Raw genomic sequence first — 13,536 nt, 5'->3', positions numbered from 1 at the left:
TTGACTGAGAGGTGAAGGCAGTACATGATGACCCAGAAACAGAAAGAAATGTAGCTCTCCTAGGAGATTGTGGCAGTAGCCAAGGAAAACAATAGCCATGGCCAAGGAGAGCATGGAAAAAGACCAGCAGATACAGAGGCAACTCATAGACATTATCCAGTAGCCAGTATTGTCCAGAGGTTGAAGGACATGCTCCTGCTAGACCAGCAAACCATGCAGTCCCATAAACCGGGACCCAGCATGTCCTTCAGCCTCTGGACAATACTGACTACTGGGCCCAGCAACAACCCCTCCCCATAAAACACATGTCCCAAATGCCATTCTCCTCTCAGGTCCATCATCTGCCCACCAAGAACACTGGCTCTTGGGAACCAGCATTTTTGAGCCTGCAACATACATGAAAATTTTGAGCAATAGCACTCAACCACAGTGTCCTTGCACACAAGAAGAGGCAGAGGGAATATGAGCCTGCAATTTTAAACCCTTCTTCCAACCTTGTTATTTTTGCAGTTTGAATTGTTTGGTTTGCACTGTTGTTTTATATAAAGATTTTCTTTTTGACAGTTAGTCAGTTGACTGTTTTGGTAAATGTATTTTCAAATAAAAAAGTATTATTTATCCATCAGTTCAAATAAAACTTTATTTTTGGCTTTGTTACTGTTGTTTCTAATAAAAATTGCTAAAAATCCATTTTGGTCCACTATGACTCATCATGGCATGTAACACACAAAATCCTTTAAGTAAAGCTAAAATAATTCATTTGGTTTTACAAAAGTTTATAGGCAATATCCCCCTTCCATCTCTACTCACAGCTATCCCAACCTGACTCCATAGATTAGCAGCTGAATGTCCACAAGTGTTCAACCTTGCGATTCAAAACATGAACAAAGGGCATCCATGACAATATTCCACTGGGTGTTAGCATTCTCTATGGGATGTCTGGCTGCTTGCTTGAACCACCAAGTAAGTCTCTGCACCTCCGCCTACCACCCCATTGCTAAGGCTATCCTCCTTGGTCTCACAGTTATTGTGCACAATACAACATGCAGCTATAATGATTGGGGCATTTTTCTCCCTAATACTTCCATATGATTCCATAAGCAGTGACATCTGCCTTTCAAACGACCAAATGCACACTCAACCACCATTCTGTACCTACTCAGGCAATAGTTAAATTGTTCATTCCTTCTTTCCAAATGGCCTATGGATGGCTTCATTAACCAGGGAATCAGAGGAAAGGCGGGGTGTCCCCGAATAACTTGCCCAACCGCCATGCCATTAATGCAGAATGAATGTCTCCCACTATTCTACATAGGTTGGCAGGGCCCAGAAATGGCGCAGCTGACACTTGAACCGATCCTCTGGTTCCAACAGCTCAGCATCCTCATTTTGATGCAACAGTTTTGCAGTGTTGTCCTGTTGCTGAAGGAGCCAGTGATGCTGCCATTGAATATTCTCCTGGACCCACAGCATCTGCTCGGTGGTGTGGCAGGGAAAGTCCAGTGTTGAATGTGTCTGGGTTTGAATGCTGTAATACAGTCCAAGCAGCCTCTTCATATTCACACTTGCCAGGATAGTGGAGCTGTGCATTTCTGGGTCCATGCTAGTAGACAGCAATTTGAAAATTGTGCTAGCCCACCCAAGAAGGAAGCCTGGGGTGTAGGCAGCAGAAATATGGGCTTAAAAAAAATCTAATCTATCTAGCTCCTGCTTTGAATCCCATGATTTACAGCAAGAACAGTCCAATGATGCACGCTGCTCAACCATGAAATAAAGGATCAAAGGATATCCCCTGAGAACACTACTCCCTCAGCTCACAGAAAACCACTGCTCTATGTTCACACAATGTGAACTGAAAATGTAACAGGCAACCTGTGCGCATGCTATTGATGTGACTTGTGTGCTGCAAGTTACCAAACCAAAGCCTACCAAAGTTACAGATTACAGAGTTTTGGGATAAAGTGAGATTAACATCCAGAGGTTAACTGGCAATTTCCTTGATACTTAGAGATTACAGGTTTAAAGGAAATTCACTTGAAAAAAAAGCCTTTAACTTTAAGGCCTGGTCTACACTACGATTTTAAGTCGAATTTAGCAGCGTTTCCTCGATTTAACCCTGCACCCGTCCACACGACGAAGCCCTTTTTTCCAACTTAAAGGGCTCTTAAAATCGATTTCTTTACTCCACCCCCAACGAGGGGATTAGCACTGAAATCAGTCTTGCCGGGTCAAATTTGGAGTAGTGTGGACGCAATTCAACGGTATTGTCCTCCGGGAGCTATCCCAAAGTGCTCCATTGTGACTGTTCTGGACAGTGCTCTCAACTCAGATGCACTGACCCGGCAGACAGGAAAAGTCCCGCAAACTTTTGAATTTCATTTCCTGTTTGGCCAGCGTGGTGAGCTGATCAGCAGAGGTGACCATGGAGTCCCAGAATCGCAAAAGAGCTCCAGCATGGACCAAATGGAAGGTATGGGATCTGATCGCTGTATGGGGAGATGAATCCATGCTAGCTGAACTCCGTTCCAGTAAATGAAATGCAATGAAATTCAAAAACATTTGAAAAAATCTCCACGGGCATGAAGGACAGAGGCTATAACAGGGACTTGCAGCAGTGCCGCATGAAAATTAAGGAGCTCAGGCAAGCCTACCAAAAAATCAGAGAGGCAAACGTTCGCTCCGGGTCACAGGCCCAAACACGCTGCTTCTATGATGAGCTGCATGCCATTCTAGGGGGTGCAGCCACCACTACTCCAACCCTGTGCTTTGACTCCATCAATGGAGTAGAACGCAACACGGAAGCGGGTTTGGGGGATGAGGAAGATGATGATGAGGAGGTTGAAGATAGCTCACAGCAAGGAAACGGAGAAACCGGTTTCCCCAACAGCCAGGAACTGTTTCTCACTGTGGACCTGGAGCCAGTACTTCCTGAAGCCACCCAAGGCAGGCTCCTGGACCCTGAAGGTGCTGAAGGGACCTCTGGTGAGTGCACCTTTGTAAATATTATACATGGTTTAAAAGCAAGCGTGTTTAATGATTAATTTGCCCTGGCATTTGCGGCCAGTACAGCTACTGGAAAAGTCTGTTAACGTGTCTGGGGATGGAGCGGAAATCCTCCAGGGACATCTCCATAAAGCTCTCCTGGATGTACTCTGAAAGCCTTTGCAGAAGGTTTCTGGGGAGGGCAGCCTTATTCCGTCCTCTATGGTAGGACACTTTACCACGCCAGGCCAGTAGCATGTAGTCGGGAATCATTGCAGAACAAAGCATTGCAGCATATGGTCCCGGTGTTTTGCTGGCATTCAAACGACATCCGTTCTTTTCTGTGTTATCCTCAGGAAAGTGATATCATTCATGGTTACCTGGTTGAAATAGGGTGATTTTATTAAGCAGACATTCAGCGGTGCTTGTTCCTGCTGGGCTGTTTGCCTGTAGCTGAACAGAAATGTTCCCCACTGTTAGCCACGCGGTAGGGGAAGGGGTGAAGCCATCATCCCAGAGAATTGGGTGTTTGGGGGAGGGTTAGTTGGGTTTGTGTTGCACGTTAACACGGAAACCGCAGCCCCTCCTTTTAAATTGCCAACCCATTTTAAATGGCCAACTCAATGGCTGCTTGGCATGGGAAATGAGGGCCTGCTGTTTGAAACCATTCCCACATGTTATGAAGGTTAAAGAAGCCAAAAGACTGCCTGCATGCCGAATTCTGTTGCCCGGCCCTGCGTGAGTGATCTCTCACACCAACTGGCATACCCTCAATAAGAGGCAAAATGTGACCTTGTAAAGAAAGCACATGTGCTATGTAATGTTAACAGCAAGGTTTACCGTGAAAGAGTGTACTCATTGTTCTATAAAATGTGTCTTTTTAACTACCACTCTCCCTTATTTTTCCTCCACCAGCTGCATATATTTCTCCTTCGCAGAGGCTAGCAAAGATTAGAAGGCGAAAAAAACGCACTCGGGATTAAATGTTCTCTGAGCTCATGCTGTCCTCCCACACTGACAGAACACAGCAGAATGCGTGGAGGCAGACAATCACAATATGAACGCGAGGAGAAGTGGTGGACTGAAGAGAGTAAGAAGCAGGCTGAAGATGATCGGTGGCGTCAGTTTGCTGACAGAAGGCAGGAGTCAATGCTCAGGCTGCTGGAGGATCAAACTCATATGCTCCAGCATATCGTTGAGCTGCAGGAAAGGCAGCAGGAGCACAGACCACTGCTACAGCCCCTGTGTAACCAACCACCCTCCTCCCCAAGTTCCATAGCCTCCTCACCCAGACATCCAAGAACGCAGTGGCGGGGCCTCCGGCCACCCAGCCACTCCACCCCAGAGGATTGCCCACGCAACAGACGGCTGGCATTCAATAAGTTTTAAAGTTTTTAAATTTTAAAGTGCAGTGTGGCCTTGTCCTTCCCTCTTCCCCCACCCCACCCAGTGCTCCCCTCCTCCCTCACTCCTCCTGGGCTACCTTGGCAGTTATCCCCCTATTTGTGTGAAGAATTAATAAAGAATGCATGAATGTGAAGGAACAATCACTTTATTGCCTCTGCAAGCGGTGATTGAAGGGGGAGGGGAGGGTGGTTAGCTTACAGGGAAGTAGAGTGAACCAAGGGGAAGGGGGTTCATCAAGGAAAAACAAACAGAACTTTCACACTTTAGCCTGGCCAGTCATGAAACTGGTTTTCAAAGCTTCTCTGATGCGCAGCACGTCCTGCTGTGCTCTTCTCACCGCCCTGGTGTCTGGCTGCGCGTAATCAGTGGCCAGGAGATTTGCCTCAACCTCCCACCCCACCATAAACGTCTCCCCCTTATTCTCACAGAGATTGTGGCATGCACAGCAAGCAGTAATAACAATGGGAATATTGGTTTAGCTGAGGTCTATCTGAGTCAGTAAACTGCGCCAGCGCGCTTTTAAATGTTCAAATGCACATTCTACCACCATTCTGCACTTGCTCAGCCTATAGTTGAACAGCTCCTGACTACTGTCCAGGCTGCCTGTGTATGGCCTCATGAGCCATGGCATTAAGGGATAGGCTGGGTCCCCAAGAATAACTATAGGCATTTCAACATCTGCAACGGTTATTTTCTGGTCTGGGAAGAAAGTCCCTTCCTGCAGCTTTTGAAACAGACCAGAGTTCCTGAAGCTGCAAGCATCATGTACCTTTCCGGGCCATCCCACGTTGATGTTGGTGAAACGTCCCTTGTGATCCACCAGTGCTTGCAGCACCATTGAAAAGTACCCCTTGCAGTTTATGTACTCGCTGGCTTAGTGCTCTGGTGCCAAGATAGGGATATGGGTTCCGTCTATCGCCCCACCACAGATAGGAAATCCCACTGCAGCAAAGCCATCCACTATGGCCTGCACATTTCCCAGAGTCACTACCCTTGACTTCAGCAGCTCTTTGATTGCGTTGGCTACTTGGATCACAGCAGCTCCCACAGTAGATTTGCCCACTCCAAATTGATGCCCGACTGACCGGTAGCTGTCTGGTGTTGCAAGCTTCCACAGAGCTATCGCTACTCGTGTCTGAACTGTGAGGGCTGCTCTCATCTTGGTATTCTGGTACTTCAAGGCAGGGGAAATCAAGTCAACCAGTTCCATGAAAGTGCCCTTACGCATGCGAAAGTTTCGCAGCCACTGGGAATCATCCCAGACCTGCAAAACCCTGGGTTTAGCAGGCCGCTGATTTCATGGAGGGGGGAGCAAATGAATACAAAACAAATCTGGTCTATTTCTTGTTTTGATCCACTCCATCTATCTTACACATCTTAGGCTGGCAGCAGACGGTGCAGTACGATTGCTAGCTATCGTCATCTCCTGGGTGCTCACCAGAAGACGGTGCAGTCTGACTGCTGGCAGGACTGAGTCTCCATGAGCCGAAACTTGAAAAGGGAATGAACTGGCTGAGTCACTCCCATGTCAGCCAAGGCGCCCCTGACCGACCTCACTGAGGTCAGCTAAAAGAGCACCCAGAAGTATGACAATGGCTACCAACTGTAATGCACCGTCTTCTGCCAAAAGGCAATGAGCTGCTGCTGTGTAGCACTGCAGTACCATGTCCGCCAGCACCCAGGAGACATACGGTGATGGTGAGCTGAGCAGGCTCCATGCTTGCCATGGTATGGTGTCTGCAAAGGTAACCCAGGAAAAAAGGCGTGAAACAATTCTCTGCCGTTGCTTTCATGGAGGGAAGGAGGGGGGGTCGGGGCCTGACGACCACTGTTTTGACCACCCGCGACACTGTTTTTGCCCCGTCAGGCATTGGGATCTCAACCCAGAATTCCAATAGGTGGCAGAGACTGCAGGAACTGTGGGATAGCTACCCACGGTGCAACGCTCCGGAAGTCAATGCTAGGCTCGGTACTGTGGACGCAGTCTGCCGACTTAATGCACTTAGAGCATTTTATGTGGGGACACACACAATCGACTGTATAAAAACGATTTTTAAAAAACCGACTGCTATAAATTCGACCTAATTTCGTAGTGTTGACATACTCTAAGTTACTTTGTGTGAATTTCCATGTTTTAGAAAAAGTGTAAAAATGGAAAGTAATTCTGGGAAGGGGGATGTAAAGGAGATCATAGAATATCAGGGTTGGAAGGGACCTCAGGAGGTCATCTAGTCCAACCCCCTGCTCAAAGCAGGACCAACTCCCAACTATATCATCCCAGCTAGGGCTTTGTCAAGCCTGACCTTAAAAACCTCTAAGGAAGGAGATTCCACCACCTCCCTAGGTAACCCATTCTAGTGTTTCACCACCCTCCTAGTGAAAAAGTTTTTCCTAATATCCAACCTCAACCTCCCACACTGCAACTTGAGACCATTACTCCTTGTTCTGTCATCATGTACCACTGAGAACAGTCTAGATCCATCCTCTTTGGAACCCCCTTTCAGGTAGTTGAAAGCAGCTATCAAATCCCCCCCTTCATTCTTCTCTTCTGTAGACTAAACAATCCCAGTTCATAGATTCTAGGACTGGAAGGGACCTCGAGACGTCATCGAGTCCAGTCCCCTGCCCTCATGGCGGGACCAAATACTGTCTAGACCATCCCTGATAGACATTTATCTAACCTACTCTTAAATAGCTCCAGAGATGGAGATTCCACAAACTCCCTAGGCAATTTATTCCACTGTTTAACCACCTTGACAGTTAGGAACTTTTTCCTAATGTCCAACCTAAACCTCCTTTGCGGCAGTTTAAGCCTATTGCTTCTTGTTCTATCCTTAGAGGCTAAGGTGAACAAGTTTTCTCCCTCCTCCTTATGACAGCCTTTTAGATACCTGAAAACTGCTATCATGTCCCCTCTCAGTCTTCTCTTTTCCAAACTAAACAAACCCAATTCTTTCAACCTTCCTTCATAGCTCATGTCCTCAAGACCTTTAATCATTCTTGTTGCTCTTCTCTGGACTCTCTCCAATTTCTGCAATTCTTTCTTGAAATGCGGTGCCCCGAACTGGACACAATACTCCAGTTGAGGCCTAACCAGCGCAGAATAGAGCGGAAGAATGACTTTTCGTGTCTTGCTCACAACACACCTGTTAATGCATCCCAGAATCACGTTTGCTTTTTCTGGGCTGCATTAACAGCCTCTCCTCATAAGTCATGTACTCCATCCCCCTAATCATTTTTGTTGCCCTCCACTGAACTCTTTCCAATTTTTCCACATCCTTCTTATAGTGTGGGGCCCAAAACTGGACACAGTACTCCAGATGAGGTCTCACCAATATTGAATAGAGGGGAATGATCACATCCCTCGATCTGCTGTCAATGCCCCTACTTACACAGCCCAAAATGCCATTAGCTTTCTTGGCAACAAGGGCACACTGTTGACTCATATCCAGCTTCTCGTCCACTGTAACCCCTAGGTCCTTTTCTGCAGAACTGTTTCCTAGCCATTCGGTTCCTAGTCTGTAACAGTGAATGGGATTCTTCCGTCCTAAGTGCAGGACTCTGCACTTGTCCTTGTTGAACCTCATCAGGTTTCTTTTGGCCCAATCCTCTAATTTGTCTAGGTCCCTCTGTATCCTATCCCTACCCTCCAGCAAATCTTCCACTCCTCCCAGTTTAGTGTCATCTGCAAACTTGCTGAGAGTGCAGTCCACGCCATCCTCCAGATCATTAATGAAGATATTGAACAAAGGCCCCAGGACTGACCCTTGGGGCACTCCGCTTGAAACCGGCTGCCAACTAGACCTGGAGCCCGTTGAGCCCGACGATCTAGCCAGCTTTCTATCCACCTTATAGTCCACTCATCCAGCCCATACTTCTTTAACTTGCTGGCAAGAATACTGTGGGAGACGGTATCAAAAGCTTTGCTAAAGTCAAGGAATAACACATCCACTGCTTTCCCCTCATCCACAGACACAGTTATCTCCTCATAGAAGGCAATTAGGTTAGTTAGGAATGACTTGCCCTTGGTGAATCCTTGCTGACTGTTCCTGATCACTTGCCTCTCCTCTAAGTGCTTCAGAATTGATTCCTTGAGGACCTGCTCCATGATTTTTCCAGGGACTGAGGTGAGGCTGACTGGCCTGTAGTTCCCCGGATCCTCCTCCTTCCCTTTTTTAAAGATGGGCACTACATTAGCCTTTTTCCAGTCATCCGGGACCTCTCCCGATCGCCATGAGTTTTCAAAGATAATGGCCAATGGCTCTGCAATCACATCCGCCAACTCCTTTAGCACCCTCGGATGCAGCGCATCTGGCCCCATGGTCTTGTGCTCGTCCAGTTTTTCTAAATAGTCCTGAACCACTTCTTTCTCCACAGAGGGCTGGTCACATTCTCCCCATACTGTGCTGCCCAGCGCAGCAGTTTGGGAGCTGACCTTTGTTTGTGGTAAAAAAATCACTGAGTACATTAGCTTTTTCCATATCCTCTGTCACTAGGTTGCCTCCCTCATTCAGTAGGGGGCCCACACTTTCCTGGACTTTCTTCTTCTTGCTAACATACCTGAAGAAACCCTTCTTGTTACTCTTAACATGTCTTGCTAGCTGCAACTCCAAGTGTGATTTGGCCTTTCTGATTTCACTCCTGCCTGTCTGAGCAATATTTTTATACTCCTCCCTGGTCATTTGTCCAATCTTCCACTTCTTGTAAGCTTCTTTTTTGCGTTTAAGATCAACAAGGATTTCACTGTTAAGTCAAGCTGGTCGCCTGCCATATTTACTATTCTTTCTACACATCGGGATGTTTTTTTCCTGCAACCTCAATAAGGAGTCTTTAAAATACAGCCAGCTCTCCTGGACTCCTTTCTACCTCATGTTATTCTCCCAGGGGATCCTGCCCATCAGGTCCCTAAGGGAGTCAAAGCCTGCTTTTCTGAGGTCCAGGGTCCGTATTCTGCTGCTCTCCTTTCTTCCTTATGTCAGGATCCTGAACTCGACAATCTCATGGTCACTGCCTCCCAGGTTCCCATCCACTTTTGCTTCCCTTACTAATTGTTCCCGGTTTGTGAGCAGCAGGTCTAGAAGAGCTCTGCCCCTAGTTGGTTCCTCCAGCACTTGCATCAGGAAATTGTCCCCTATACTTTCCAAAAACTTCCTGGATTGTCTGTGCATCGCTGTATTGCTCTCCCAGCAGATATCAGGGTGATTAAAGTCTCCCATGAGAACCAGGGCCTGCGACCTAGTAACTTCTGCTAGTTGCCAGAAGAAAGCCTCATCCACCTCATCCCCCTGGTCTGGTGGTCTATAGCAGACTCCCACCACGACATCACCCTTGTTGCTCACACTTCTAAATTTAATCCAGAGACTCTCAGGTTTTTCTGCAGTTTCATACCAGAGCTCTGAGCAGTCATACTGCTCTCTTACATACAATGCAACTCCTCCACCTTTTCTGCCCTGCCTGTCCTTCCTGAACAGTTTATATCTATTCATGCCAGTACTCCAGTCATGTGAGTTATCCCACCAAGTAGGGACAGTAGAGCTGGTGGCTGAAAAAAACATGCTGGAGGCAGGGAAGACTGCAAAGCTGTCCTGTGGTGAGTGGTTTGGAGGATCACAGGGTAAGCCAGAGACACTGGTGGCTAATGAAGAAGAGGATATGGGTAGTCTTGGGTGGGAGGTCATCAGATATACCGGACCAGCCAAAAGCATGGGTTGTTAGGGCAGCAGCATGGAGGTGGAGTAAGGATTAATCAGTATAAGGGAGGCAGGAGGCAATGGAGGATGGTGTCCTGAAAAACATACAAAGTGCATGGGACAGCTTGGGGTGGGAGTGAGAAATAGACTAGACAAGACTTGGTAGATGGATGCAAATTGGGAAGCAATGTTCCCCAGGGGAAGCATACACTGGGAAGATAGAGATTGTGCTGAATGGGGGGCACAGGGTTAGAGGAGCATAGAGTTGTTGGGAGGCAGTGAGTTGGTGGGAGATGTGGAGAGGCTATACTAGAGGTAACAAAGAAACCTTAAAAGCATTAAGTGATATACGTTAACTAAGAAGTGTGCTATAATGCACCGGCTGAAGGGAAAGTTAACAATAATATTGAGCTACTTCAACATGTATTGTAAATTGCTGGAGTATAATACAATTTAATGTTTCAAAGGCTTTAGCCAAAATACAAAGACGACCGCCACAAGGAGTCATTTGTTTCAGTTGTTCAGGCTATAAATCATGTTAGTTTAGTGAAGAATTATTGAAGCATTTTATAGTACAGTACATACATGGCTACAATAAACTTACATTTTTGAACAGCTGTTCTGCAAGCTCTCTGACGTGCTTCATCATTTTTGGTGGATTACCTTCCTCAGCTTTAATTCTTTCCACTTCAAAAGCTACCAACTTAAAAAAAAAGTATCAAAATGTTTAAAAATCAACTTAAAATAACTTTGCTAATATACAAAATACATAATATTAATCTTAAACTGAAAGATGCACAGAAAATTGGACACTGAAAAATCTCTCATGCTTCTGGGAAGCAGTGTACCATTTCCTAGGTGAATTATCAGGAATATTCACTTTCCTCTGAAGCTTTAGGCATAGGGCAAATCACAGCTCCAGAGGCAAGACAGCAGACTTGATGGAGCTTAAGATCACTCTGGTGCAGTAAACTTGTGTTCCTGTAATATTCATTTAACATTTATAATGCAGCATGCTGTGTTTCTGAACCTTCCACATAAAAGTAATACAATACTGATATAGCTCTGTATAAAACATTCAAGTTTAAACAGCACAGCAAGTTTGGATGAAAAATGTACTGTCTGGTCTTTTTAGACAAGAATTTAAAAACTGCAGCTCTAGCAGTGACAACATTGACAATTCCATTATACTTTGTACAAGAGAAGATGTTTGCCTCAGTTTCCTTTGCCAAGTATCAAGTATCAGAGGGGTAGCCGTGTTAGTCTGGATCTGTAAAAGCAACAACGAATCCTGTGGCACCTTATAGACTAACAGACGTTTTGCAGCATGAGCTTTCGTGGGTGAATACCCACTTCTTCGGATACATACTTTGCCAAGTATGTATTTAATTTATTAACATTTGTCAAAAATTTTACTTCTGCAAGGTATTTCTAAAAAGATAATTAAATTATTCAAAATAATTCTATACTAGCAGGTATTATCAGTATACAGAGTTCCAAATGAGACCATAAAACATTAGCCCACAATCTTACAATGACTTACATACATGACTAACTTTAAGTAGGTGATTGTCTCAATAACTTTATGTGTGTAAAGTTACGAATGTGTAGCCTCATTAAAGCATCAGGGCTTAAAAGATCATATGTTGCTTGATAATTTATAAAATATGTTTGTAGTAATTATATTTATTTGAATATCGTAAGATTCAGAAGTTTATCAATTACCATTTTTCTACATACAGAAGCATCTTATCTATATTTTAACTGTCTTTTGAATATAACATATCTTACACAACAGAATTTTTACCTCATCAAAGAGATCACAGGATCTGTAGGGAGGACCTCTCTCAGATACAAAACCAGCAAATGCCATTCCATTGAGAATTTTGGTGAGAAAGTCATTCTCAATCAAGCCTCGCTGGCCCAAAAAGGCCGCCTGCAATGAATGTAAAGAGGGATTGGTCACTGTATAATTGAAAAGTTATGGAAACAAACAGAAAATTTAATCAACTCCAGGTATATTAATAGCTTAAACCTTCTTCTGCTTATAATAAGTGCAAAGTGTTTTAAGACACAATAGCTGTAAACGATCGTTGTTAAATACAATAAAAGGTATTGGAACATTCTTTCCCCTTCTCTCTCTCACACACTTTTAAAAATCATTCAAAAATCTGTTTTCTTTGAGCAATAAAACTTCTGGGAGGCAAAATACAAAATAATTCTAGTACTATTAAGTTGATTCTTTTAACTATAGGTAAACATTTCTTGAAATCCATTAATTACTTCCAAAATTGTATTTTTTTTTTACTTTAAATATTAACATGCGGTCTTTGCTACAGATTTCATCTTATACAAATCTGTTTGGAAATGCAACAGTAAATGGGCCTGTTAAACTGTACTGTACAGTACTACCTCAGTAATATCAGAATGATATGATTTTACCATATCATATATAAACTTTTGTATATCAGACACAAAATTAAATTCCAAGATTGTATATTTGAAGCTTGTTCAGAAGCTATATGAGACTGATATGAATTCAAATCATATGTGAAATATTCATAGGGTGACCCGATTTTATAGGGACAGTCCTGATTTTGGGGTCTTTTTCTTATATAGGTTCCTATTACTTCCCACCTCTGTCCCAATTTTTCACATTTGCTCTCTGGTTATCCTAAATATTCACTAAATACAGACAACCTTTTTTCTCTTTTACCTTGTGAAAATGTATAACTGGTTCAGCATGAATTCTGATCAGCTGAAGGCATGACCTGTATCCTTGGAAAAGTTGTGCAAACAATCTCAGGAAAATTGCTCGTACTTCTTTATCCTGTAAATGATGATCAAATATGGTGTAAACAACTTTGCTTCTATAACTTCCTCCTCCCTCCATACCCCCTCACAAGTATAAAACTATGTCACAAACATTTGTAAAACAGAATAATCAATTTTCTCAGACAATATCCAAAACAGTACAGCAGCCCAATTGGAGAGAGAGAGAGAGAGAGAGAGAGAGAGAGAACGCGCTAGCAATTTAGTTTGAGCATTATGCTCATAACTACCAATCCCTTTTGTCACTTCAGATTACTACATTTTACCTCAGCTAAGACCAGACTCTCAGTACAATCACTTTTCTTGCAGCCAACCTGCAGGCTGCTCTGGGACTTCAATTTTACAATAAGTCTCAAATGCACTTTCAAATATGACCTTTGATTTGCAAAATACAAGCATAAATGAATTCCAGGCCACAGTGAATCAAATTAAGCTATGACATCAAGATTTAATATTTCAATAGATTGTTTTGGAAGCAGACTTTTATGTTTCACTAAAGATTCTATAAAGAACAACTATTTTTTAGATGACGGCCCTGAATTTCATTAAGCATGTGCTCAGTGTTGTTCTCTCCTCTTACAAATTAATTTAGAATTCAATAAAAGCTACTCTTATTGGCAGATAC

The 13,536-nt window shown here is 44.1% G+C and overlaps 1 protein-coding gene across 3 annotated transcripts in view; it reads right to left on the bottom strand.

Annotated features, from left to right (window-relative positions):
• Positions 1-13,536, bottom strand: part of SBF2 (SET binding factor 2) — a 599,778-nt gene that overhangs the window by 203,891 nt on the left and 382,351 nt on the right. For all 3 annotated transcript variants that reach the window (XM_039537930.1, XM_039537931.1, XM_039537932.1), the window contains exons 11-13: positions 12,796-12,909; positions 11,887-12,015; positions 10,684-10,782 (exon numbers count right to left, since the gene is read on the bottom strand). In XM_039537930.1, coding sequence (XP_039393864.1) covers positions 10,684-10,782; positions 11,887-12,015; positions 12,796-12,909 — 342 coding nt within the window. The remainder of the gene's footprint in view (positions 1-10,683; positions 10,783-11,886; positions 12,016-12,795; positions 12,910-13,536) is intronic.

Source organism: Mauremys reevesii, linkage group 4 (genome assembly GCF_016161935.1).
Source record: "Mauremys reevesii isolate NIE-2019 linkage group 4, ASM1616193v1, whole genome shotgun sequence".
Lineage (NCBI taxonomy): Eukaryota > Metazoa > Chordata > Testudines > Geoemydidae > Mauremys > Mauremys reevesii.
The sequence above is the reverse complement of the archived record's forward strand: the minus strand, read 5'-3'. Positions and strand labels throughout refer to the sequence as shown.